The 25898-nt window shown below is 38.3% G+C and overlaps 2 protein-coding genes across 3 annotated transcripts; both read left to right on the top strand.

Annotated features, from left to right (window-relative positions):
- Nucleotides 1–19863: 19863 nt before the first annotated feature.
- Nucleotides 19864–23964, top strand: LOC112202926 (G-type lectin S-receptor-like serine/threonine-protein kinase At1g61390). Of its 2 annotated transcripts, none has more exons than XM_040505456.1 (5): nucleotides 19864–21018; nucleotides 21237–21344; nucleotides 21476–21672; nucleotides 21755–21965; nucleotides 23832–23964. In XM_040505456.1, the coding sequence occupies exons 1-5, from the start codon at nucleotides 19929–19931 to the stop codon at nucleotides 23924–23926; spliced, it is 1701 nt and encodes a 566-aa protein (XP_040361390.1). In that variant the 5' UTR covers nucleotides 19864–19928; the 3' UTR covers nucleotides 23927–23964. The 2 variants fall into 2 exon arrangements, with proteins under 2 accessions (XP_040361390.1, XP_040361389.1); XM_040505455.1 differs by having other exon boundaries at nucleotides 19864–21153.
- LOC121048831 (cysteine-rich receptor-like protein kinase 19) lies at nucleotides 23879–24943 on the top strand. The gene is made up of 3 exons (XM_024343977.2): nucleotides 23879–24065; nucleotides 24142–24292; nucleotides 24385–24943. Exons 1-3 carry the CDS (start codon nucleotides 24013–24015, stop codon nucleotides 24685–24687), a joined length of 507 nt encoding a protein of 168 aa, XP_024199745.2. The 5' UTR covers nucleotides 23879–24012; the 3' UTR covers nucleotides 24688–24943.
- Nucleotides 24944–25898: the final 955 nt, after the last annotated feature.

The following is a 25898-nucleotide window of genomic DNA, read 5'->3' as shown; positions in this document are numbered from 1 at the left end:
TAGTAGATGGTTCCAGAAAAATCATGTTTGGAACACGATTTGTGTCTGGTTTTTCTAATGGTTTGAATCCATTAGTTTTCTTTTTTACTGTAGGCCCTTTCTTGTCCTTCAGTATATTTTTCATAGATTCCAGCGTTTTTTGCTGTTCATTGATTTTTCTACTGACGACTGTCAGCTTTTCTTCTTCCGTTTTTGGAAGTTCTCTGATATAATCCAGTTTATTTTCCAATCTTTCCAATTGGTGGATTATAGCAGGTAATTTTTCTAGATGAGTTTGACATCTAGATATTTCTAGTAACAACTTCTGATATTTCTCATCAGAAGATTTCAATAGAGAATTTATTTTCTCTAATAACAATTCTGACATTGTCCCCATTAAGGAGGGGTTCTCCTTGAGCTATTTTACAAGCTCTGATACCAGTGATTTTCGGATCTAACCAATGCTCAAATAATCAAGAGGTTTTTGTTCCTCTTCCAGAACATCTAAGAGATTATCTATAGAAGATTATCTCTATAGGTTTTTAATTTTCTCAATTTCTCTCTCTCCTTTTGCAGTTCCTTAGTAGTAATTTTGCAGATAGCAATCAACTCAAGTCTATCAACAATCGAAATTATGAATGGTAAAAATAACCGTTTACCTTCGAGTATAGAGGATGGACTTATACCTGCAATATGGTTAAACAAACAAATTCAAAAGCATGGGCCCACTACGCTCCGTCAATTTTCTTTTTACTGAAAGGAAGGATAAAAATTTGAAGAGAAAGTGAAACTTGCTAAAGACAAAATGTCCTTAAGTGTCTAAAAACAAATGTAGTGGAGTTTTTTGTGTTTTAGAGTTTGGTCAAGGAGGTGGGTGTAGTTTCTCCAAAAAAAAAAAACAGTTCAGATTAACAGAATTTGTCATCTTTTTCATGGACCTTTTGGTGTGGTGCGATTTTGTACTTTTGTTGCAGTCATCAAAACGTTTACTCCCTACACCCGGCACCAAAAACCAAAAATGAAAACTTCAAACATCAAATCATGGACCTTTTGCACTGAGAATTTTGTGAAATTAAGAAGAGCCATCGATGGCGGCTTTTTGGCTCGCCGATCGGCGTCGTATTCGATTCACCGGTCCACTGTCAGTTTTCGATTTCTTCATGGAATTTCTAAGTCGCCTCCACCCTTGCTCTGTTCTCATTTCCTTTCACTTCTCTCAGGTACGTTTGATTCTTGCTTACTTAATGTGATTTCAGCATTGTGTTAAGTAATTTGTAGCAGCACTTGAGCTTCCATTGCTGTGAGTAAGAAGCTCACTGGGACTAATGAGAATTCAATTTAATCATTGGAGGCATATTTATTCCACCTATTTGTCATGAAGATGCATGTTATGATTCTTTCATGTAGAGATTGATTGGTTCAGGTGAGGGGTTGGGGGAGAAAAGTCATGGGTAATATTTACTGGGTTTCATTTACTTTTTCTGAATTCCTTGTGCTGAATTTTACCTATCAGATTATTTCTTTCCAATTTTCCATGTAATCTGGGTCTCTTAGGATGAAAATATTATACGTTGCTTTGCTTTCTTCACTTAAAGTTCAATTCTTTTTCTTAAATGTTAATTGTTTCCTTGGTTGAAACACTTACTTAAAAGTTTGAATGTTACTGAAAGTGACCAAAGAAGATAGTGAGATGTGCCGTATTAATCGTGTAACAGCTCAAGGTGTCCACATGATACTTGACCTACACGCTACGTATTTGTTATTTCCTTCCCAATAAGTATGTTAGCAAACTGAGATTCGCCATAGAAGATGGTGAGAGTTAAATGTATCAATGTAATGTCATTTAGTCACATTGACGTATACTGATATATGCTTTTTTGGTTGACAATCAGTCAATCACAGCCTTCATAAGGAGCTAAGTCTTCAAAATTTGTTTTCCATGACTTTGAAAGCATTGGCAAAACTATCATAGAACTTTCTGCATTACCTGGTCTACACGTAGTTCTGTGTGGCCTAGGTTCTTTAGTACTTTCAGGAGCCAAGCTATCCCTGTGAAACAGAAAATATTTGACATTGTTCTTCTGCGAAACATATTCAAGTAGGGATGCAACTAGGTAGCATTACTTTGTTTTTCTTATTAATCTCCAGTTTGTTTCCATCACAGTACGGTGCTGAAGTATATAACATAACTCCTTCACATCCATTAGCAGAGGGACAAACTCTAGTCTCTCCTGGCCTTATATTTGAATTGGGCTTCTTCATGTGAAGGGTAAAAGGGGTATATTACCCCAAGTCAAGTCAATATAGGATATCTTGTTGTAAACAAAAACATACTGTAATTTTCATCATTATAGTGATGTACGAAACTCTCTCTTTTTCTGGGTTTTTCCCTCATCTTCTTCAAGCTTTCTTATAACTCTAACATGGTATCAAGAGCTCAGGTTGATCTGTGACCTAGATTTCATCAAGAAAAGTCATCAAGAATCAAGTTTTTCTTCAGAATCACTACAATTTGATCAAAATAGCAAGCTGTTCGTTTAATTTCGGCTCAAGATTCAGATAAGTTCATCACCGATTTGGGAGTTTTTGTTGTTGTTGAAATTTTAGCTATTGTTCATACTATCGAAGCTTTGGATTTCAGTTCTGAGTATATGATTATTGGAAATTATAGTTGAAGATACAAGAATCTCTGTAATTTCTACATTTGATACTTCGAAACCTTAGAATTTTGGGGATTTTAGTTCAGAGGTTCTCTCTGTTATGAATTGGGATTTCTTCTAGAATCTGGTTGTTGATCGATGAAAAATTGGTGAAGGAAATAAGTGTATTTTGCTGTATCGTCAAGAAGAACTGAATTGTGAAGGTTTGTGAGTCTCTTTCAGGTTGTGAAGATTTGTGAGTCTCTTTCAGGTTTTTTTACAAGTCTGTGTTGCATTGCATCATGGATAACAGTACTGTGTTACAAAATTGTCTTCTGTCCAATTTCTACAATCTAATTACAGTTCGCCTAGATGACTCAAACTATGTATTATGGAAATTTCTAGTAGAGACAATGTTTTCAAGTTGTGGGCTCATTAGATATGTCGATGGATCATTCCCTCGTCCACCACAATACATAGTTATAGAAGAAGGTGGGGTTACGTCTGATATGACAAAGGAGTGCATGGATTGGGTGCAGAATGATTATGCTGTTATGTCTATTCTTGCAGCTACTCTGTCTAGTGATGCTCTCTCCTTCATTGTTGGAAGTAAGACCTCTATGGAATTTGGTGTCGACTTAAGAAGAGATATGTTGATGATTCAGTGTATAACATAATGAATCTCAAGGCCTCCTTATACAGCATCCAAAAAGGCTCAGACTCTATTGATAAGTACTTACTTCGAGTCAAGTCAATTTGTGATCAGCTTGCTACAATGGAAGTTTATATGGCTGATGAGACATATTAGAATCGGTTCTTCATGGTTTTCCCTCAGAGTTTGCTACCATAAAAACTATAATAAGAATCAAAGCACTAAGCTCCTCTGTTTCGACGGAAGAATTAAGATCTCTTTTGTTGATAGCTGAAAGTGAGATTGAACAAACTATAAAGTCCATGCTTGAGAGGTTCAAGACTGAAATGATGGCACATGGTGATAGTTTCAGTAGGTATGCTCCTGCACCAACTCATGTTACAAATGCCAAATATGATGGTGGAATTCAATACAACTTTGGAGCATTTGATTATGGTATTACTCAGCAAAAAGGAATATTTCAGCAGAGACACAACTTTCGGCAAAATGGAGGTCTCATGCAACAAAATGGCTTCCCACAACAAAATGGTAACTTCTCTCCAAATATGAACTATAGCTACAATAACAATGTGGATTTTTCTCAGTCCGGAGGTGAAGGTTTTCCACAGCAAGGCAACTCTGTTTATTCATCCAATTTTTGTTCAAAGAATCAGAAAGAAGCTCCTGAAGCTACTCTTGAATCACTTGAGGCCTCCATATGTGATGATGTTAAATTGGCTACTTGTGTTTCAAATGGTTGTGCTGAAGACGATGGTTCTGAAGTTGTTCCAGTTGATTCTGGAAAATTTAGTTTGGACGACATTAGTGTTATTGATTCTGGTTGGAAAGGAGAAAACTCAGAGACTGTTGTTGAATGCTTGGACGGAGATGCCCAGTTAGCAGAGTATGAGTGGTCTCGATATGATAGTTGTGATACTGAGCTTCTTGGGGAATCACAGAATTTAAACCGAGAAGTTATATTGGAGCTTGAAGTTTGTGAAGGAAAAGAAGAACAGACTTGTCTAGCTCAAGAAACTCAAAAGACTTCACGCCAGGAAAGAGATCTTCAAATGCATAGTGATTTAGAAGATGTATCTGCTAAGAAGGTAAAGGTTTCTGGGAGCTGTTTGGAGCTAATAGATCTGGCATGTGACACTGAAGATGGAGAGTTGAGGGAATCAGATGTACCTTATGGGGAGGAGAATGATTTTGAAGAAATTGAACCTGTTGATTATGGTTCTGATACATGTGTCACTAATGCTGCTGATCACTCTATATCAAGAAAAGTGGAATGCAGAGAAACTGAATATTGTGGGATAGAATCTAGGAACATTAACATGAACGTGCAGGTTGGGCGAGGATTACGCCTAGGTTCTGATATTATGTGTGGAAAAGTTGAACATTGTGCAATTGGAAATGCTTTGAGACAATCTTCAGTGGGTTCAAAGACGAGAACTTCTGGAACTGACCAATTGCCCGGAGATATATGCACTACTTGGAACCATGTTGGTGGTAAAATTCTTTGTCCAGAAGAGGGGACATATGCACTACTTGGAAGAGCTTCTTTTCTTGGAGGTTCAATGCGAATGATTGAAATCACAAATAATCTGAAATTTTTGCCTCTTATCATGCTAGTTCTTCTTATTTCAAAGGTTGTTGGTGATGCATTCAACGAAGGCTTGTATGAAGGCTTCCCCGTGATTGATCATTCATCTACATTACAACAATATGTGGAGTCACAGCTATCAAGCATAAGGTCAAAGATATGATGGATCTTACTCTTTCATCTGCTGCAATCTGATGCTGGTTCCCTCTCATCAGCTTGAGGGCGGATGTTAAGGGTAAAAGGGGTATATTACCCCAAGTCAAGTCAATATAGGATATCTTGTTGTAAACAAAAACAGATTGTAATTTTCATCATTATAGTGATGTACAAAACTCTCTCTTTTTCTGGGTTTTTCCATCATCTTCTTCAAGCTTTCTTATAACTCTAACACTTCAGTCCCAACAGTTCTGCTAATAAGTATGTGGGATTGTGGCACAAAAGTATATTTCCCTGTAAATATGTATGGGTAGCTAACAGAGATATTCCTCTTGCTGCTTCAGACACCTTGGCTACTTTGAGCATTGGCATCAATGGGACTCTGGAGCTTGAAGATGGGAAACAGATTTTTGTCTGGTCAGCCAATATGTCTAATTGTTCATCGGCAGTTCTCTTAGATAATGGAAACTTCATTGTCAAAGATGGTATGGGAGCTGATTTGTGGGTGAGTTTCAATGATCCTAGTGACACACATCTGCCAAGCATGTTGCTGGGATATGATAGATAGCGGTTCTGGAAAACGGAATTTCTTGACATCTCGGAAAAGTGAAAATGATCCATCACCAGGGATATTCTTGGTTGGACTTTAGCAGAGTTGCTGGCACAAAATATTTGGACTAATGGATCTACTCCCCACTGGAGAAGTGGGCCATGGTATAAATCAAGGTTTATTGGTATACCCACGTCGAATTCTCAGTATCTAAATCCATGGACTCTTGTTGATAATGTGCCACAGGGAACAAGGTATTTATCTTACAGTTTTGACAAAATTCCTGGTGACAAAGTTCTTGCATATGCCGACATATCTTCTGAAGGTATACTGAGATTTCTGTTTTCAGAAAGTGGCAAGAACTGCTATCTTGAGTGGAAGTCATGGAACAACCCATGCGATAATTATGGTGCCTGTAGACCTTTTGGGGTTTGCAAAGCTTCTGAATCTCCAATCTGCAAGTGTTTGAAAGGGTTTATACCCAAGTCAAATGAGGAATGGAGCAAAAGAAACCGGACCCGAGGTTGTGTGAGACGAACGAACTTGTCTTGTAAGACCAACACAAATGAATCAGTCTCATCAAAAGGAAAGGATGAGTTTTTGAAGTTGGAAAGATTGAAATTACCCAATTTTCATGAATATTTGGGTTCTGTGGCTATGGACAAGTTCGAGGACTGCAAGACACGGTGCCTGAGTAATTGTTCTTGCCTGGCTTATGCTTATGTTGATAACGTAGGGTGTTTGGTCTGGTCAAAAGAGCTTTATGCAGCAGTTTCTAGCTTTTGGAGAAGATCTTTACGTTCGCCTAGCACACTCAGAACTAGGTAAATGTTAATAGCTCTTGCACAACTTGTACACCACTAATTTTCATATGTATTGTAAGTTTTTTTTTTTGCTCATTAAAAAAGAGGATCAAAGGATTTTACTCGAACCCCCATGGTGACTCGAACCTATGACCTCGATCTTAGGTAGGGGGTGCTCTAACCACTGAGCTAACACCCAACTATTGGATTTATGAGCATCTTGGTTGCTATAATCTTCTGTTTGCACAGGTGGCGTGCTAACCAAAAGTGTAAGACAATTAGATGAGGGGGTCAATTAATTTGTCACATTATAAGAAATTATTATTTACTGTCTGTTACCCGAATGTTGCTTCCTTTCTAGTTCCAACTCTGTGTTTGATAGTTTTATTTGCAAAATTAGGAAACTTTGAATTAACAACACGACGCTTGGAATCAACTAGTATGATTAAGATTCATAGAGATGGTCTTCGAGAATATATAGAAAAGCATGATTTCTCAGAGCTAAAGATATATGATTTTGATAGCATACTAATCGCCACAGACTACTTCAGCATCACAAACAAACTCAGGCAAAGAGGCTTTGGCCCAGTTTATAAGGTATTTTCTTTGCTAAGAAAAACATATATAGCATGTCTACATGTTCAGGATATAGACATGCAGCAATGACTAATTTGTGGGCATCATATAGGGGATGCTACCAGAAGGGAAGGAAACAGCAGTAAAAAGACTATCTAGTAGCTCAGGACCAGGTGTCGAAGAGTTCAAGAATGAGATGCTGTTGATCTCCAATCTTCAACACAAAAACCTTGTTAGGATGATGGGTTGCTGTGTTAAAGAGGATGAGAAGCTACTGATTTATGAGTTCATGCCAAACAAAAGCTTGGATACTTTTCTATTTGATTAGTTTCACTAGTGTTTTATTTTAGCTGCAATACTTTACTCATCTTTACTTATATTCCTTTTAATATATATATTCTTGAAAAGTTCTAGCATAGAGTTATGATGAACTCACATAAACTGAATTTACCAAGTCAAAAATTAACATAGAGTTTGACTATGGAAGGCATTAAGCCGTGCAAGTTTAATGCTTACCATTGTCAAATATTTTTGTGTATGTTCAATTCAGATCTGTATTATGTACTCACTACTTTTCATACAAATGTCTCCTATCTTTTAACACTTAAAGTGTAGAAATCTAGTTATATTTAAGGCTAGAAGTCTAGTGATCTTCAATGTTTCTTTGCTACATGCTTGTGAAATATGAATAACATTACTACTCTAACTGGGTCCATTGAATATTTGATTAGATCGAATGAAGAGAGCAATGCTTAATTGGGCTACACGCTTTAATATTATTCAGGGTTTTGCTAGAGGTCTTCTTTATCTCCACCATGATTCCTATGTGAGGGTGATACATAGAGATTTAAAAGTCAGTAACATTCTCCTGGATGAGAAAATGAATCCGAAAATCTCAGACTTTGGATTGGCACGCATAGTTTTTTTTTTTTTTTTTGAGGGCAACGGAAGACTAATCCATTGATCGAAATCATGACGACCTCACTCGGTCAAGCATGAAGGGTACAAGCACCACTCATATTACAATGCAAGCTCACGAAGAGTACTAAATCCAAAAGAAATCCATACTTGAAAACTAAAATCCTAAAGGAACTGCTGAAAAAGAGAATGCAGAATTGAAAACAACTCCCTAACCTACACTACCCAAAAATGGAACCAATGTCCTGAACATCTTCACGCCTAAGACCCTTTTGGTGTACGTCGCGACATTCAACACACCCACAGCAACATTCTAGGAACAGATGCAGGACAAAGAGCAGGACAGACCACCCCCAAAAAGCTCAAACCAGACCCAAGTATGAGAAAATAGGGGAATTGGGCTATAGACCCAATTCTCTAGACTGCATCCCTGCAGCCCAGAAAGGCAGAGGCCCAAGGCCCACTACCCACACCCTATGCGCCGCACACCCAGCCGCTGAATCTGGCCCTTCCAAGAAGCCGCCTGCCACCTCCAAATCAGTCCGGCGGCCTCCCCAGGCAAGGGACCGTGGCAACCATCTCGCCGCCCACCAAAGCCTGTGCTAGCGACTTGTTGCACTGACCGCCGATCCGAACGCCGATCTCTAGCAGGAAAGCTCCGATCTCACGCCTCCTCTAGTCCCGAAACCACGACCGATCTCCTCCTCTAGTCCCGAAGCGTCGATCACTCCGACTGGAAGAGTGGAAAACCAATGATGCAAGAAGAGCCTCCCCCGCAAGCCTGAAGCCTACCACGGTCGTCGACCACAACTTAGCCCGAGAGAACCAAACCGGACTCGACCACAACTCAACCCGAGATCGAAGTCTCATCCTCTTTTGTCTGGAAAACGACGCTGGAGCGCCCTGTTGCAGATCGGAGCCAAGGGACGCCGCCGCACTGCTCACGAAACCTAGGTTTAGGTTTCGGAATCGCTTCGACTTTTTTGGAGCTCACGGTTTTTGAGGATTGGCATGCATAGTTGAAGAAACACAAAGTCTAGAAAATACAAAAAGGTGGTTGGAACATTGTGAGAATCAGTTCTTTAAGCCAGAAACCAAAAGAAACTATTTTTTCATATACATACTAATGTGTTTATAGTGCAGTGGCTATATGTCTCCAAAGTATGCCATGGGTGGGCTATTTTCTGAAAAATCTGATGTCTACAGCTTCGGGGTCCTGGTGTTAGATATTATTAGCGGCAAAAAGAATGCCAGCTTCTATTTCTATGACCAACAGCTAGGCTTCCTTGCCTATGTAAGTTTATACTAAATCTTAATGTAAGTGTTGTCTACAGCTTTGCGGACTTGACAAGTCCTAACAACAATTGATGGGATCATTTTCAGGCATGGAAGTTATCGAATGAAGGCAAGGCATTGGATATAGTAGAAGAAGTATTGAGTGATTCATATTCCTCATCAGAAGTAATGACATGCATGCATGTTGGGCTTCTTTGTATACTCCTGCTGCGGATAGACCAACCATGACGGATGTAGCTTCAATTCTAAGCAGCGAGAAAGATGGTCCACATCCAAAGAGGTCTGTATTCACTATCCAAAACTCAGTTTATCATCCTGGATCATCCTATGAAAATACAAATTCCTCCAGAAATGAAGCTAGCATTACAACGATTGAAGGGCGTTAAGCGACAACAAATTGGTACATCACAATGGCCTTTTGGTCATTCTCAAGGGGTTCTTATACATATTGAAGGTTTTCTATTTGGTAGTATATGAAGGTTTATTTTCGTTAAGAAGATGTTCCATATTGATGCTTTTACAGATTTTTATACACAAAAATTAAGTATGCACCTGATCTCCCAAATCAGAATTGATTGTCTTGTACTTTTCGTGGGAAGAATTCCTCTAAAATTGATTCATCTAAATCTCTACTATTAGAAATGGAAGCGTTTTGTTTGTTGTTAAAGGCTTCACCCAAATTTAAACTCCCGAAAATGCCCATGCCAGGGTCAAAAGGTAACATGGTAAGCTACAAAAAAGAAAAGCAAAATAAAAATTAGAAAAAGATGTGAAAACGTGGGAGAGCAAAAATTAGAGTACAGTAGGGAGATGGCTTCACGTCTTCGCCCATGTTTAGTTTTAACTACCCATTGTGGTTTCGTACAAAAAACAAGTGGGAAATTTGTGGTTTCTTTTTCCAATTGATCTCAATTTCTGAATAAATCATGACCCATTTTAGCTTGGTCTTTCCCTTTTTATGTCATTGTTTGGTTGAGCTCATCTTATCAACTTACTTGGTATATGTGTGATGCCCCGGAAATTCATAATTATTTTCTGAGGATTTTTCCAGAATTAATTTTATAACTATTGGACGGTTTCGTGGCTCGTGGATGGAGCGGAAGTGTTTCGGGCGAATAATTAATTGAAGAATATGGTTTTAGGGGGGTTGCCAAAGGTTGACTTTTTATTCGTTGGGATTCTCCGAAAACTTCCTTCACGAAAGTTGTAGAGCGCGTCGATACGAGTTCGTGGACATGTGGAACGCGAGAATCGGAATTCGTATGAGGAAGTTATGGCTATTGGAAAAAGTTTCCATTTTAGTATATATAGGAAAAATCAGAAATATATTTTCATTTCCTCATTTCCTTTTCCGGAAGCTTTTTTTTTCTCTCTCTCTTCTCTCTCGTCCGCTCCCTCAGTATCGAAGAAAACCGCCTGACCCGACCCGAACCCGGCCGATCCGACCCGACTTTTCCGGCCAACTGCGGCGGTCTCCGGCCTTGAAACTTGGCCAGCAGGGTCGTCTCCTCCGTCTGGTCGTCCCTCTGGTGTTCTCTTACGGCGATTCTCCGTCTCGGTGGCAGTTCAAGGCGGTGCAGACTGGAGAAATCGGACCCGACCGGAAAACACAGTTCCGACGTCGGCACGGCTTCGATTTTCTTGGGTTGAGTTCAGAACAAGCTCGCCGATCGATCCTTGGTGGTTGTTTGGATCGATTCACGTGAAACTTCGATCAACTCGGATTGGATCACTGTTCACGGCTTGTGAGGTAGTTTTCGATCCCTTAGGCTTGTTTTCTGACTTCGATCCAGTTATGAGAATTCACAAGCATGCTTAGATGAAGCTTTTTGATGTTGGGAGTTTTGTGAAATAATGAGTTTTTGGCCGGTGGCGGTGCACCACCGTCTGTGGTGGCGTTCCGGCGGTGTTCCGGCCACTTAAGGAACTGTTTTTGGTATTATATATGTTCTACTCGTTGATACGAGCGTTTCGATATATAATATGCAAATTTTGGAGTTCGTATGGAATTGTTATGATTTTTGCAATTTCATACCGATCGATTATTCTATCCGTGAGGATTTGAGCGTCCGATCGACTTGTGGTTTGGTCACATCGATCGTGGACGTATTCCAGAGACTTCGGGAGGTCTCGGATGTGGTTTTGCCTCGATTGGAGCCACTTTGGGGGATTTTAGTTCAAAACAGGGGTTTCGGACTTAAAATTTGTTATGAATCGTTACTGATTGGAGATCATTGGTGAATAGGTGCTTCTAGAAGGTGAATTGGACGAGTTGTTGGTGATAGTGTACTAGTTCGGTTCTGTATAGAAGACGCAGCGGGATTCTGAGGTGAGTAATCTCACGAAGTTCATTTCACGAACGGGAATACCCTTATTGTTTTGAGAGTTATTTAGTTAACTACAAACTATAGATGGTATTAGTGGCACTTTAGAGTAGATGATTACGTGTGTGTATATATATATTATGGGATGTATATATATACATACGTATTCATGTATTAGTAGATATATGTTTACGTGAAATATATATGTTTTGGGTGGTTTGTGGATTTGTGAAAACAATATGCATGAAATGATATGAAATGATGCTTTTTATTGTTTTGGGGTGCGGCTTTTGGAAAACAAATGATTTGTGGAAATGATTGATTTCGATTTGTTTTGAAAAGCGTTGAGATTTGAGAAAAGTGTTGAGATTTGGGTATGAAAACAATAGGCATGAATTGATGCTTTTTATTGTTTTGTGTTATGGCTTTTTCGGAAAACAATAATTATGGAAATGTTGATTTCGATTGTTTTCAAAAGCGTTGTGATTTGTGTAACATTTTGGGTCCAATGCGACTCCTTTAATGTTTTGCTCCAAGGGACATTGCGGCCCGAGGATCGAAGGTCTGAGACCTTGGGCAGAATACCAGGTGACCACGTCTTTGGCCGGACGAGTGGTTACGTTTTTCAGTTAGAGCTCTAATCTGTCTGCCATATAGGTAATTCATGGGGTAACGGGAATTGGTTATTTACAACTCATGACATTACGTATTTTTAGGGAACAAGGTGTGAGTTGCTTCCTTATTAATGGTTTTTAAGGGGACAAGGTGCAAGTTGATTTTCCTTATTAACGATTTGATAGAAATCAAGGTGTGAGTTGCTTTCTATGGTACGCTTATGGTACAACTGATAGAATTCAAGGTGTGAGTTGTTTTCTATGTTTTATTGATAGAATTCAAGGTGTGAGTTGTTTTCTATGTTTTATTGATAGAAATCAAGGTGTGAGTTGCTTTCTATGTTTTATTGATAGAATTCAAGGTGTGAGTTGTTTTCTATGTTTTATTGATAGAAATCAAGGTGTGAGTTGCTTTCTATGTTTTATTGATAGAAATCAAGTGTGAGTTGTTTTCTATGTTTCGTTTTAAAAGGAAACAAGGTGTGAGTTGCTTTCTTTTATTTCGATTTGAAAGGAAATTAAAGTGTGAGTTATTCTCCTTTATTTCGTGTTTTAAGGAATTAAAGCGTGAGTTGTTTTCCTTATTTTTGGCGTGAGTTGTGTGTGGTTTGAGTTACTCATACGGGCTTGCAAAAGCTTACCGGGTTTGTTGTGTGGCAACCCGGTACACTATTCAAACGGTGTAGGGGTTAATCCTGCAGGTTAGGATAATCGGGGCTGAAGCGGAGGTAGCGCCTTTGCGGCTTTACGGTAGGATGCCATTTTTGTAACTTTACCGTTGATTAAGGACTTCCGTTGTATAGTTACTCTGAGCTGCATTTACGTTTTATTTTGTTGTTGACAATCTATTTCGTAAGCATTGTAATATATAACTCTATGGAGCGAGTTTATATTAACTTTGAGGGTTCAGGGCATCAATATCTGTGTAAGTTAAAGGGAAAAAGATTCCAGGTATTTTGTATTGATGACTGGACGTTCACGCATATATAATTATGGGGTTATATATATCGATTTTCATGTGTGTAAAATCAGGGGCGTGACAGTTTGGTATCAGAGCGTAAGGTGCATATTTGGTGACAATCAATACTCCTCGAGTGATGGCCCGTCTGCAGCGGATCCCCATCTGATGCTCTTCGGTATTGATATAGTCATTGGGTATGCAATGAGTGTTGGAATGTGAGTCTTCAGGGTAGTGTTAGCTCAGTGAATGAGTTGTAGGAGCTTAAGGTAGCTTCTAGGAGTTATAGTCTTTGGAGGAATGAGGACCTTTAGATTTAACTCTTGTTTACGTAGGGGATAGAATTGTATCTTCTGACGTAGTGTGTGGTTGATTTGATTGATTGTTGGTTTAATTTGTGTAATTGAACGCTAGTTGAGAATCTAAGCATGAGGATGTAGTCACCAGTTGACTTATGTAGGCACGATATGGAAGATTAGGGAATTGATGACCGTAAGTGTGAGCTATGTGTATATCGTGTCTAAGTTATGGTGACTGATCACAGATGGTGATCGATATTGAGTCACAGATGGTGACTGATCACAGATGGTGATATATTGCGTCACAGATGGTGACTGATCACAGATGGTGATATATTGAGTCACAGATGGTGACTGATCACAGATGGTGATATATTGCGTCACCGATGGTGACTGATCACAGATGGTGATATATTGAGTCACAGATGGTGACTGATCACAGATGGTGATATATATTGAGTCACAGATGGTGACTGATCACAGATGGTGATATATATTGAGTCACAGATGGTGACTGATCACAGATGGTGATATATATTGAGTCACAGATGGTGACTGATCACAGATGGTGATCGATATTGAGTCAAAGATGGTGACTGATCACAGATGGTGATATATTGCGTCATAGATGGTGACTGATCACAGATGGTGATATATTGAGTCACAGATGGTGACTGATCACAGATGGTGATCGATATTGAGTCACAGATGGTGACTGATCACAGATGGTGATATATATTGAGTCACAGATGGTGACTGATCACAGATGGTGATCGATATTGAGTCACAGATGGTGACTGATCACAGATGGTGATATATTGAGTCACAGATGGTGACTGATCACAGATGGTGATCGATATTGAGTCACAGATGGTGACTGATCACAGATGGTGATCGATATTGAGTCATAGACGGTGACTGATCACAGATGGTGATCGATATTGAGTCACAGGCGGTGACTGATCACAGATGGTGATATATTAAGTCACAGATGGTGACTGATCACAGATGGTGATATATTGAGTCACAGAAGGTGACTGATCACAGATGGTGATATATATTGAGTCATAGAAGGTGACTGATCACAGATGGTGATATATTGAATCACAGATGGTGACTGATCCCAGATGGTGATCGATATTGAGTCACAGATGGTGACTGATCACAGATGGTGATATATTGCGTCACAGATGGTGACTGATCACAGATGGTGATATATATTGAGTCACAGATGGTGACTGATCACAGATGGTGATATATATTGAGTCACAGATGGTGACTGATCACAGATGGTGATCGATATTGAGTCACAGATGGTGACTGATCACAGATGGTGATATATTGAGTCACAGATGGTGACTGATCACAGATGGTGATCGATATTGAGTCACAGATGGTGACTGATCACAGATGGTGATCGATATTGAGTCACAGACGGTGACTGATCACAGATGGTGATCGATATTGAGTCACAGGCGGTGACTGATCACAGATGGTGATATATTGAGTCACAGATGGTGACTGATCACAGATGGTGATATATTGAGTCACAGAAGGTGACTGATCACAGATGGTGATATATATTGAGTCATAGAAGGTGACTGATCACAGATGGTGATATATTGAATCACAGATGGTGACTGATCCCAGATGGTGATATATTGAGTCATAGACGGTGACTGATCGCAGACGGTGATCAAGGCAGGAAATAGGTAATCACGTCCTTGGCCGGACGAGTGGTTACGATGTCAGTCAGAGTTCTTGTCTGTCTGCCAGGATAGTTTATGGGAGTAACGGTCGAGGTTGCTGGAGACTCATAAGTATGTAATTATAGGAGAATTCCGAGAGTATTCTTCCTTTATTGTCTAGATGAGACTTGATTTTCTTCTTGATGGTTAAGTTAGCAAATAGAACATTGTCACAGCGGTGATTTATGTTTTCCTTTAGATGGAAAGGTTATGGAGTGCTAGATGGAATCATGGTTGCATGGTTTCCTCAAGCTGATGTGTGTGCGGATAAGAAAGTACCTTATCTAATTCTGCTTGTGTGCTAGAATAATGTGTTGTGTTGTGTTGAGTTTTGTCTGTTGTCTATAGCTAGACTTTTGAGTGTGGCATGTTGTGATGCATAGGCCTTGGTCGAATTGAATTGAATTGACGGTTTCATTTTCAATTCTTGTAACGTAAGGGTTACATCATCGTTGAGTGGTGCAGATACTGTTGTGATAACAGGATTCTGGACTTTTGTGTGATCTGTGTGTAGTGTTGCAATCACAAGAGTTTTAGTGGGTAGGGTACGAGGACGGGAATTCATGAAATTATTGGGTTACCACCAAGCGGTGTGGTAACGATTCCTATTGTTGTGATACTAGGTGAGGTACCTATATCCACTATTGATCGAGGAAGTTGTACTTTGAAATGAAGGAATTCTTGCTGAGAATGAAAATTGGATTTGAGCTTGGTTTATGCGTACTTGTGGGATTGGTGCGTGTAAATTTCGGGACGAAATTTCTTTAAGGGGGGTAGAATGTGATGCCCCGGAAATTCATAATTATTTTCTGAGGATTTTTCCAGAATTAATTTTATAACTATTGGACGGTTTCGTGGCTCGTGGATGGAGCGGAAGTGTTTCGGGCGAATAATTAATTGAAGAATATGGTTTTAGGGGGGTTGCCAAAGGTTGACTTTTTATTCGTTGGGATTCTCCGAAAACTTCCTTCACGAAAGTTGTAGAGCGCGTCGATACGAGTTCGTGGACATGTGGAACGCGAGAATCGGAGTTCGTATGAGGAAGTTATGGCTATTGGAAAAAGTTTCCATTTTAGTATATATAGGAAAAATCAGAAATATATTTTCATTTCCTCATTTCCTTTTCCGGAAGCTTTTTTTTTCTCTCTCTCTTCTCTCTCGTCCGCTCCCTCAGTATCGAAGAAAACCGCCTGACCCGACCCGAACCCGGCCGATCCGACCCGACTTTTCCGGCCAACTGCGGCGGTCTCCGGCCTTGAAACTTGGCCAGCAGGGTCGTCTCCTCCGTCTGGTCGTCCCTCTGGTGTTCTCTTACGGCGATTCTCCGTCTCGATGGCAGTTCAAGGCGGTGCAGACTGGAGAAATCGGACCCGACCGGAAAACACAGTTCCGACGTCGGCACGGCTTCGATTTTCTTGGGTTGAGTTCAGAACAAGCTCGCCGATCGATCCTTGGTGGTTGTTTGGATCGATTCACGTGAAACTTCGATCAACTCGGATTGGATCACTGTTCACGGCTTGTGAGGTAGTTTTCGATCCCTTAGGCTTGTTTTCTGACTTCGATCCAGTTATGAGAATTCACAAGCATGCTTAGATGAAGCTTTTTGATGTTGGGAGTTTTGTGAAATAATGAGTTTTTGGCCGGTGGCGGTGCACCACCGTCTGTGGTGGCGTTCCGGCGGTGTTCCGGCCACTTAAGGAACTGTTTTTGGTATTATATATGTTCTACTCGTTGATACGAGCGTTTCGATATATAATATGCAAATTTTGGAGTTCGTATGGAATTGTTATGATTTTTGCAATTTCATACCGATCGATTATTCTATCCGTGAGGATTTGAGCGTCCGATCGACTTGTGGTTTGGTCACATCGATCGTGGACGTATTCCAGAGACTTCGGGAGGTCTCGGATGTGGTTTTGCCTCGATTGGCGCCACTTTGGGGGATTTTAGTTCAAAACAGGGGTTTCGGACTTAAAATTTGTTATGAATCGTTACTGATTGGAGATCATTGGTGAATAGGTGCTTCTAGAAGGTGAATTGGACGAGTTGTTGGTGATAGTGTACTAGTTCGGTTCTGTATAGAAGACGCAGCGGGATTCTGAGGTGAGTAATCTCACGAAGTTCATTTCACGAACGGGAATACCCTTATTGTTTTGAGAGTTATTTAGTTAACTACAAACTATAGATGGTATTAGTGGCACTTTAGAGTAGATGATTACGTGTGTGTATATATATATTATGGGATGTATATATATACATACGTATTCATGTATTAGTAGATATATGTTTACGTGAAATATATATGTTTTGGGTGGTTTGTGGATTTGTGAAAACAATATGCATGAAATGATATGAAATGATGCTTTTTATTGTTTTGGGGTGCGGCTTTTGGAAAACAAATGATTTGTGGAAATGATTGATTTCGATTTGTTTTGAAAAGCGTTGAGATTTGAGAAAAGTGTTGAGATTTGGGTATGAAAACAATAGGCATGAATTGATGCTTTTTATTGTTTTGTGTTATGGCTTTTTCGGAAAACAATAATTATGGAAATGTTGATTTCGATTGTTTTCAAAAGCGTTGTGATTTGTGTAACATTTTGGGTCCAATGCGACTCCTTTAATGTTTTGCTCCAAGGGACATTGCGGCCCGAGGATCGAAGGTCTGAGACCTTGGGCAGAATACCAGGTGACCACGTCTTTGGCCGGACGAGTGGTTACGTTTTTCAGTTAGAGCTCTAATCTGTCTGCCATATAGGTAATTCATGGGGTAACGGGAATTGGTTATTTACAACTCATGACATTACGTATTTTTAGGGAACAAGGTGTGAGTTGCTTCCTTATTAATGGTTTTTAAGGGGACAAGGTGCAAGTTGATTTTCCTTATTAACGATTTGATAGAAATCAAGGTGTGAGTTGCTTTCTATGGTACGCTTATGGTACAACTGATAGAATTCAAGGTGTGAGTTGTTTTCTATGTTTTATTGATAGAATTCAAGGTGTGAGTTGTTTTCTATGTTTTATTGATAGAAATCAAGGTGTGAGTTGCTTTCTATGTTTTATTGATAGAATTCAAGGTGTGAGTTGTTTTCTATGTTTTATTGATAGAAATCAAGGTGTGAGTTGCTTTCTATGTTTTATTGATAGAAATCAAGTGTGAGTTGTTTTCTATGTTTCGTTTTAAAAGGAAACAAGGTGTGAGTTGCTTTCTTTTATTTCGATTTGAAAGGAAATTAAAGTGTGAGTTATTCTCCTTTATTTCGTGTTTTAAGGAATTAAAGCGTGAGTTGTTTTCCTTATTTTTGGCGTGAGTTGTGTGTGGTTTGAGTTACTCATACGGGCTTGCAAAAGCTTACCGGGTTTGTTGTGTGGCAACCCGGTACACTATTCAAACGGTGTAGGGGTTAATCCTGCAGGTTAGGATAATCAGGGCTGAAGCGGAGGTAGCGCCTTTGCGGCTTTACGGTAGGATGCCATTTTTGTAACTTTACCGTTGATTAAGGACTTCCGTTGTATAGTTACTCTGAGCTGCATTTACGTTTTATTTTGTTGTTGACAATCTATTTCGTAAGCATTGTAATATATAACTCTATGGAGCGAGTTTATATTAACTTTGAGGGTTCAGGGCATCAATATCTGTGTAAGTTAAAGGGAAAAAGATTCCAGGTATTTTGTATTGATGACTGGACGTTCACGCATATATAATTATGGGGTTATATATATCGATTTTCATGTGTGTAAAATCAGGGGCGTGACAATATGGACCATGGAGAAAGTCATCAACAGACTCGTCTTAACACTGTTGGACTTCGGTCAATTCTCTTACGCCAGGCAAAAGGACCCCTCTCTAGCTTTAATGAGGTTCAAACACACCACTTCTCTCAAATGAAAAATTATTGTCTTACCACCCCACCAAAAACACGCACTCTAATTCTTTACTTGTCTTTTTGTTGTTTGTTTTTTTGTTTTTGGTGCTGCCGTATGAAAATAACTCTCTCAGGTAAATATCAGATTTTAATTGTGGATGTCAATTATTATAGATTAAAATTGGGTCAATTATGGTTACCCACCTCCCCACCAAAAAAAGTAAAAATTTCCATTTCACAGAAACAAGAAAGTGAAGAAACTTTACATTCTGGTGCAGTGACTAAAAATTGAAGAAGATCGAAGAAGCCGTCAATGGCGGCTTGTTGGGTAAAAGACTAAAAGCAAAAGCATTTTTCTCTCACTTCCCTTGACTCCTTTTAGATACTGAATTGTTTCTTCAGTAGATTTCTGAACATTGCTAAATTTCAATCTCTCACATCAAGTTCTAATGTATTCCAGCTATTTTTGATGATGATGATGATGGGTGTTATGATGATTCTTTAATGTTGAGATTTCTTGGTGTTGGTTGAGAGGTTGGTGGAAGAAAAGTCGTGGGAGATATTTATTGGGTTTCATTTACTTTCATTGAATTTCTTGTTGATGAATTTACCTCTCAGGATGAAAATATCATACACTGCTTTGCTTCCTTCACTTAAAAGTTCAATTCTATTACTCAATATTAATTGTGTCCATGTTTGAAAACAATGTTACAGCGGCTCACTAAGTTTGCATGTTACTGAAAACAATGTTACAGCAGCTCACTAAGTTTGAAGGAAACTCTCCACTTCATGCTTATTAAGGTTTATTGTCCACTTCAATGTTACGTCAGATTTGTCAAATGATATCCTAGAAGGATCTTAGATAATGTCAAATTTGCCCGCCGTGACTTTTGAAGCATTTCTACGCTGAGTTCTGTGAAAAAGAAAATATTTGACATTGTTCTTCTGCAAAACATATTGGGGTAGGGATGCAACTGGGTGGTGTTACTTTGTTTTTCTTATTCATCTTCAGTTTGCTTCCTTCACAGTATGGCGCTGAAGTATATAACATAACTCCTTCACGCCCATTAGCAGAGGGACAAACTCTAGTCTCTCCTGGCCTAAGATTTGAACTGGGCTTCTTCAATCCTAATAGTTCTGCCAATAAGTATGTGGGCTTGTGGCACAAAAGTATATATCCCCGTAAATATGTGTGGGTGGCTAACAGAGATAATCCTCTTGCGGCTAGAGACACCTTCGTTAGTTTGAGAATTGGCAGCAGCGGGAGTCTGGAGCTTGTAGATGGGAAACAGATTTCTGTCTGGTCCGCCAATATATCCAATTGTTCATCTGCAGTTCTCTTGGATAATGGAAACTTTGTTGTCAAAGATGATATGGGAGCTCATATGTGGGAGAGTTCCAATAATCCGAGCGACTCACTTCTGCCAAGCATGGTGGGAAAACAGATTTTCTTGACATCTTGGAGAAGTGATAATGATCCATCAACGGGGATATTCAAGGCCGGATATTCAGCAGAGTTGCCATCACAATCATTCATTTGGATTAATGGATCTATTCCCTACTGGAGAAGTGGGCCTTGGGATCAATCAAAGTATATTGGTGTGACACCGGGAACAAGGTATAACTCTTACAGTTTTAACAAAATTCCAGGTGACAAAATTTTTATATATATAGACATATCTTCAGAAGGAGTACTCAGGAAAATGTTTTCAGAAAGTGGGAAGAACTGGTATCTTGACTGGGAGTCATGGAAAAGCCCATGCGATAATTATGGCGCCTGTGGACCTTTTGGGGTTTGCACAGCTTCTGACTCTCCAATCTGCAAGTGTTTGAAAGGGTTTATACCCAAGTCAAATGAAGAATGGAGCAAAAGAAACTGGAGCGGAGGTTGTGTGAGACGAACGAATTTGTCTTGTGAGACTAACACAAATGATTCAGTCTCATCAAAAGGAAAAGATGGGTTTTTGAAGTTGGAAAGAGTGAAAGTACCCGATTTTCATGAATATCTGAATTCTGTGTCTCTAGACAAGCTCGAGGACTGCAAGATACAGTGCCTGAGTAATTGTTCTTGCCTGGCTTATGCATATGTTGATACCATAGGGTGTTTAGTCTGGTCCAAAGACCTTATTGATATGCAGAAGTTTCCATCTCTTGGAGAAGATCTTTACATCCGCCTAGCACCCTCAGAACTATGTAAATGATAATAGCTCTTGCACAACTCTTATACCACTAATTTTTGTTTGTATTGTAAGTTGATTTTGTTTTTTTCTTTTCAGATGAAGAAAAGCCGATAAAGTTAATTGCCAGCCTTACAGCTATTGGATTTATGAGTATCTTGATTGCAATAGTCTTTAGTTTGCACAGGTGGCGTGCCAACCAAAAGCGTAAGAGAACTAGATGACGGTGTCAATTAATTCATCTCATTATAAGAATTTGATATTGATCGTCTGTTATCCAAATGTTGCCTCCTGTTTTGTTCCAACTCAGTGATTGATAGTTTTATTTGCAAAATCAGGACACGTTGGATTAACAGCATGGCGCTTGGAAACAACTAGTATGATTAAGATTCAAAGAGATGGTCTTCGAGAATATATGGGACAACATGATTTCCCGAAGCTAAAGATATATGATTTTGATAGCATATCAATCGCCACGGACAACTTCAACATAACAAACAAACTCGGTCAAGGAGGCTTTGGCCCAGTTTATAAGGTATTTTCTTTGCTAAGAAAAGCATATATCGCATGTTTGAAGGTCCAAGATCTATAATGACTAATTTGTGGACATCGTGTAGGGGATGCTACCGGAAGGGAAGGAAATAGCAGTAAAAAGACTATCCAGTAGCTCAAGACAAGGAGTTGAAGAGTTCAAGAATGAGATGTTGTTGATCTCTAATCTTCAACACAAAAACCTTGTTAGGATGATGGGTTGCTGTGTTAAAGAGAATGAGAAGTTACTGATCTACGAGTTCATGCCAAACAAAAGCTTGGATACTTTTCTATATGGTTAGTTTCACTAATTTTTATTTGAGGTTATTCGATTCAAGTCTTTTTTGTTATATAAAAATTAGATGTAATCCGCACGTATTTTCTTGTTAATTGCGGTCTATTTGCCTTTTTTAATAGTCCATTTTACCCTTAGAACCAAATAAGGTAAATAATTTCAAATTCACTAATTAGATCACAAGTTTAGCTCAATTTTAAATTTTAAATTCAAGTTCCAAAATTTACAATTCATCAATGAATAATTTTTAGACAAAGAAGACTAAATGCATTCATATAAACTCAATATACCTAAGATGTAGGCCTAAGAACCAAATAAGATAAATAATTTCTAATTAGTGAATTAGATCACAATTTTAGCTCAATTTTAAATTTTAAATTCAAATTCCAAAATTTACAATTCATCAATGAATAATTTTTAGACAAAGAAGACTAAATGCATTCATATAAACTCAATACCTAAGATGTAGGTCTAATACTTATATACCTACATTATAGGATGAAAAACATTAGAACAAAAATTCAAACAATATTACTTCAATTGTATCTATATAGTAGCTATTTAAAGTTGTATAGTAGAGATTTAATTTACCTAGACATACGAAGCAGGAAAAAAAATATAGAATATATTCCTAATCTAATCAAAAGGTACAAAGATGTATATATAGAACCTATACCTAATTAAAAGATAAAATGTATGAAAGAGAAAATGTGCGATAATGAGAGAACCTTAGATATAGAGATATAGAGAAACTTAAATTTTTTTAAACTTGTGAAATCTTACCAATAAATAAGGCATGTAAATGTGAAATAAAATGTCTAATCAAATTCTAGGACAAATCTTACCTATAACACCATAATCGATTCTATATTAAAGGTAAGCAAAAACTTCTTACCAAATCTATAATAAAGGTAGCTGTGAATTGAAGATGTCCTCTTAGTAAGACCTAAAAACGAACTAAGAAGGGAGAAGCCACACAAAAAAGTTACTGATATGAAAGAAATAGCTAGAAATAAGCAAAGAAATAAGAAGTATGTGTTGGAAATAGGATATGCATGGAACAAGAAGAGGAAAAAAACGATGATTCGGTAGAAAAAAGGAGGAGGAGGAGGAGGAAGAAGAACAAGAAGAAGAACAAGAAGAAGAAGAAGAACAAGAAGAAGAAGAAGACAATGCGTGATAGACAAGATCAAGGAAACATTATGTCTTAATATATATAGATTCATCTTTTGAATTCAATCAAGAAACTAATAATATAAATTAAATTCAACACATTGAATTTGCTAATTTTACATTAATAAGATTGCAATAATTTAGAATTACAATTAATATATTGGCTTTTACTGTTTATTGTGCAAAATATATTAAATAAGGGTATGTTAGGAATGAAAAATTTAGGTGTTGAGTCAGCAAGATAAAAAATGAAATAAATCAAATGTGGCAGCTGAGTCATAGGACTGCGATTAACAAAAAAATTCATCCGGACTGCATCCAATATGGGCTGTGAGTTTTGGACTTAGATCTAATTAACTCTTTTTATTTTAGCTGCAGTAATTTACTCATCTTTACCTATATTCCTTTTAATATAAATATGCTTGAAAAGTTCTATCAAGCAAAAAATTATTATAGAGTTTGATTGAGGAAGCCAGTCACACCCTGCAAGTTTATTGGTCACCACTATCAAATATTTTTTGTATATGTTCAATTCAGATATGTATTATGTACTACTCTTTTTTTTTTTTAACACTTAGAAGGGTAGAAATCTAGTTATACTAGAAGTCTAGTGATCGTCAGTGTTTCTTTGCTATGCTCATGGGCAATATGAATAACATTACTACACTAACTGGGTTCATTGAATATTTGATTAGATCTGACGAAGAGAGCAATGCTTGGGCTTCACGCTTTAATATTATTCAGGGTGTTGCTAGAGGGCTTCTTTATCTCCATCAGGATTCCTATGTGAAGGTGATACGTAGAGATTTAAAAGTCAGTAACATTCTCTTAGATGAGAGATTGAATCCAAAAATCTCAGATTTTGGATTGGCATGCATGGTTGAAGAAACACAAGGTCTAGAAAATACTCAGAAGGTTGTTGGAACATGGTGAGAATCAGTTCTTTAAGCCAGAAACCAAAAGAAGCAATTTTGTCAAATACATACTAATGTGTTTGCTGTGCAGTGGCTATATGTCTCCAGAGTATGCCATGGGTGGGATATTTTCTGAAAAATCTGATGTCTACAGCTTTGGAGTCCTGGTATTAGAGATTATAAGCAGCAAGAAGAATACCAGCTTCTATTTTTATGACCAACAACTAGGCTTCCTTGCCTATGTAAGTTTATACTAAATCCTAATCAATGTCATTGTTGTCTAAGCTTTGTAGTTTTGACCAATCCTAACAACAATTAATTGGATTATTTTCAGGCATGGAAGTTGTGGAATGAAGGCAGGGCGTTGGAGTTTGTAGATGAAGTATTGGGTGATTCATATTCCTCATCTGAAGTAATGAGATGTGTGCATGTTGGGCTTCTTTGTGTACAGGACAATGCTGCGGATAGACCAACCATGACGGATGTAGCTTCAATTCTAAGCAGCGAGAAAGATGGTCCACATCCGAAGAGGCCTGTATTCACTATCCAAAACTCAGTTTATCATCCTGGACCATACTATGAAAATACAAATTCCTCAAAAAATGAAGCTAGCATTACAATAATTGAAGGACGGTAAGCAACAACAAATTGGTACATCGCAATGCAATGCCTTTTGGTGATTCTCAAGGGGTTCTTGTACATATTAAAGGCTTTCTAGTTGGTAGTATGTGGAAGTCTTTTTCGTTTAGAAGATGCTCCAAAAGTCTATATTGATGCTTTTACAAATTTTATGCACAAAATATTAAGTATGCACTTGGTGATACCATTTTTATGTAGTCTAATACTTTTTGCTTTATTTTGTGTTGTTTTAATTTTTTATCTTTTGATGGAACTGGAATGCATGGTCTCCTAAATGGAAATTCATTGTCTTACACTTTCATTGAAAGAATTCCTCTAAAATTGATTCATCTAAATCTCTATTATTAGATATTTGAAATGGAAGCATTTGGTTTAGTGTCAAAGATTTCACCAAAATTCAAAACTCTCACAAATACGCATAGAGGGAAAATATCTTATCTTCCAATATTTTGCAAAATTTATTTGATATCATCAATTATTCACAGAGAAGATTATGGAATATGGATGTTATGTAAGGGTGTAAAATTTTAAAAACTGTTTTTAGTCAAGAAATGACCTAATAGAGGCAGCGTGACCTGTTTGGAAAAAATGCTTTGAGGTGAAACTTCCCAAGGTAGATTTGAGTGAGGCGAAATCTCTTTAGGAGAAATCTGGGTGAGGAGAAATTCCCTGAAGACAAATCTAGGTGAGACGTAATTTCTAAAAGGTAAATATGTGTGAAGAGAAAACCTCTGAAGGCAAATATGGGTGATGAGTAATCCCCTTAAGGCGAATCTAAGTGAGGAGAAATCCCATTAAGGAGAATCTAAGTAAGGAGTAATCCCTTGAAGGAAATCCAGATAAGGAGTAATCCTCTCAAAGAGAATCCGAATGAGGAGAAATCATGATGGAGCAATTTCAACAAAAGAAAATAAACCCGATGGAGCCATGTTTTAAAAGATAACTTACTCGCTTCATATTTCTCTATTATATGGATCATGTCACCCAAGATGAAAACCACGGAGTTAGAATAGTTGGTCATGTTGCTCAAGAGAAAATTGTTTATGGGAGGAGGTAAGTTGCTTTAAGGCCTCATTTGGTTCGCGGAATGGAAAGCTTGGGAATAGAAACTTGATCATTTCTTGTGTTTGGCACGCCCAATGAAAGGAACAACAAAATAGGGGGGAAATGGATCCTCCCACACCCTATGTGATTCACTTTCCCTTCTAC

This window comes from Rosa chinensis, chromosome 5 (assembly GCF_002994745.2).
Source record: "Rosa chinensis cultivar Old Blush chromosome 5, RchiOBHm-V2, whole genome shotgun sequence".
NCBI classification, from domain to species: Eukaryota; Viridiplantae; Streptophyta; class Magnoliopsida; order Rosales; family Rosaceae; genus Rosa; species Rosa chinensis.
The sequence above is the reverse complement of the archived record's forward strand: the minus strand, read 5'-3'. Positions and strand labels throughout refer to the sequence as shown.

Coding starts and splice junctions, on each gene's coding strand:
- LOC112202926 (XM_040505455.1), top strand. CDS start 19,929: ATGCAACTGGGTGGTGTTACTTTGTTTTTCTTATTCATCTTCAGTTTG. Junction 21,673..21,754: donor GCTTTGGCCCAGTTTATAAG/GTATTTTCTTTG, acceptor GACATCGTGTAG/GGGATGCTACCGGAAGGGAA. Junction 21,966..23,831: donor CTTGGATACTTTTCTATATG/GTTAGTTTCACT, acceptor ATATTTGATTAG/ATCTGACGAAGAGAGCAATG.
- LOC121048831 (XM_024343977.2), top strand. CDS start 24,013: ATGGTTGAAGAAACACAAGGTCTAGAAAATACTCAGAAGGTTGTTGGA. Junction 24,066..24,141: donor CAGAAGGTTGTTGGAACATG/GTGAGAATCAGT, acceptor TTTGCTGTGCAG/TGGCTATATGTCTCCAGAGT. Junction 24,293..24,384: donor AACTAGGCTTCCTTGCCTAT/GTAAGTTTATAC, acceptor GATTATTTTCAG/GCATGGAAGTTGTGGAATGA.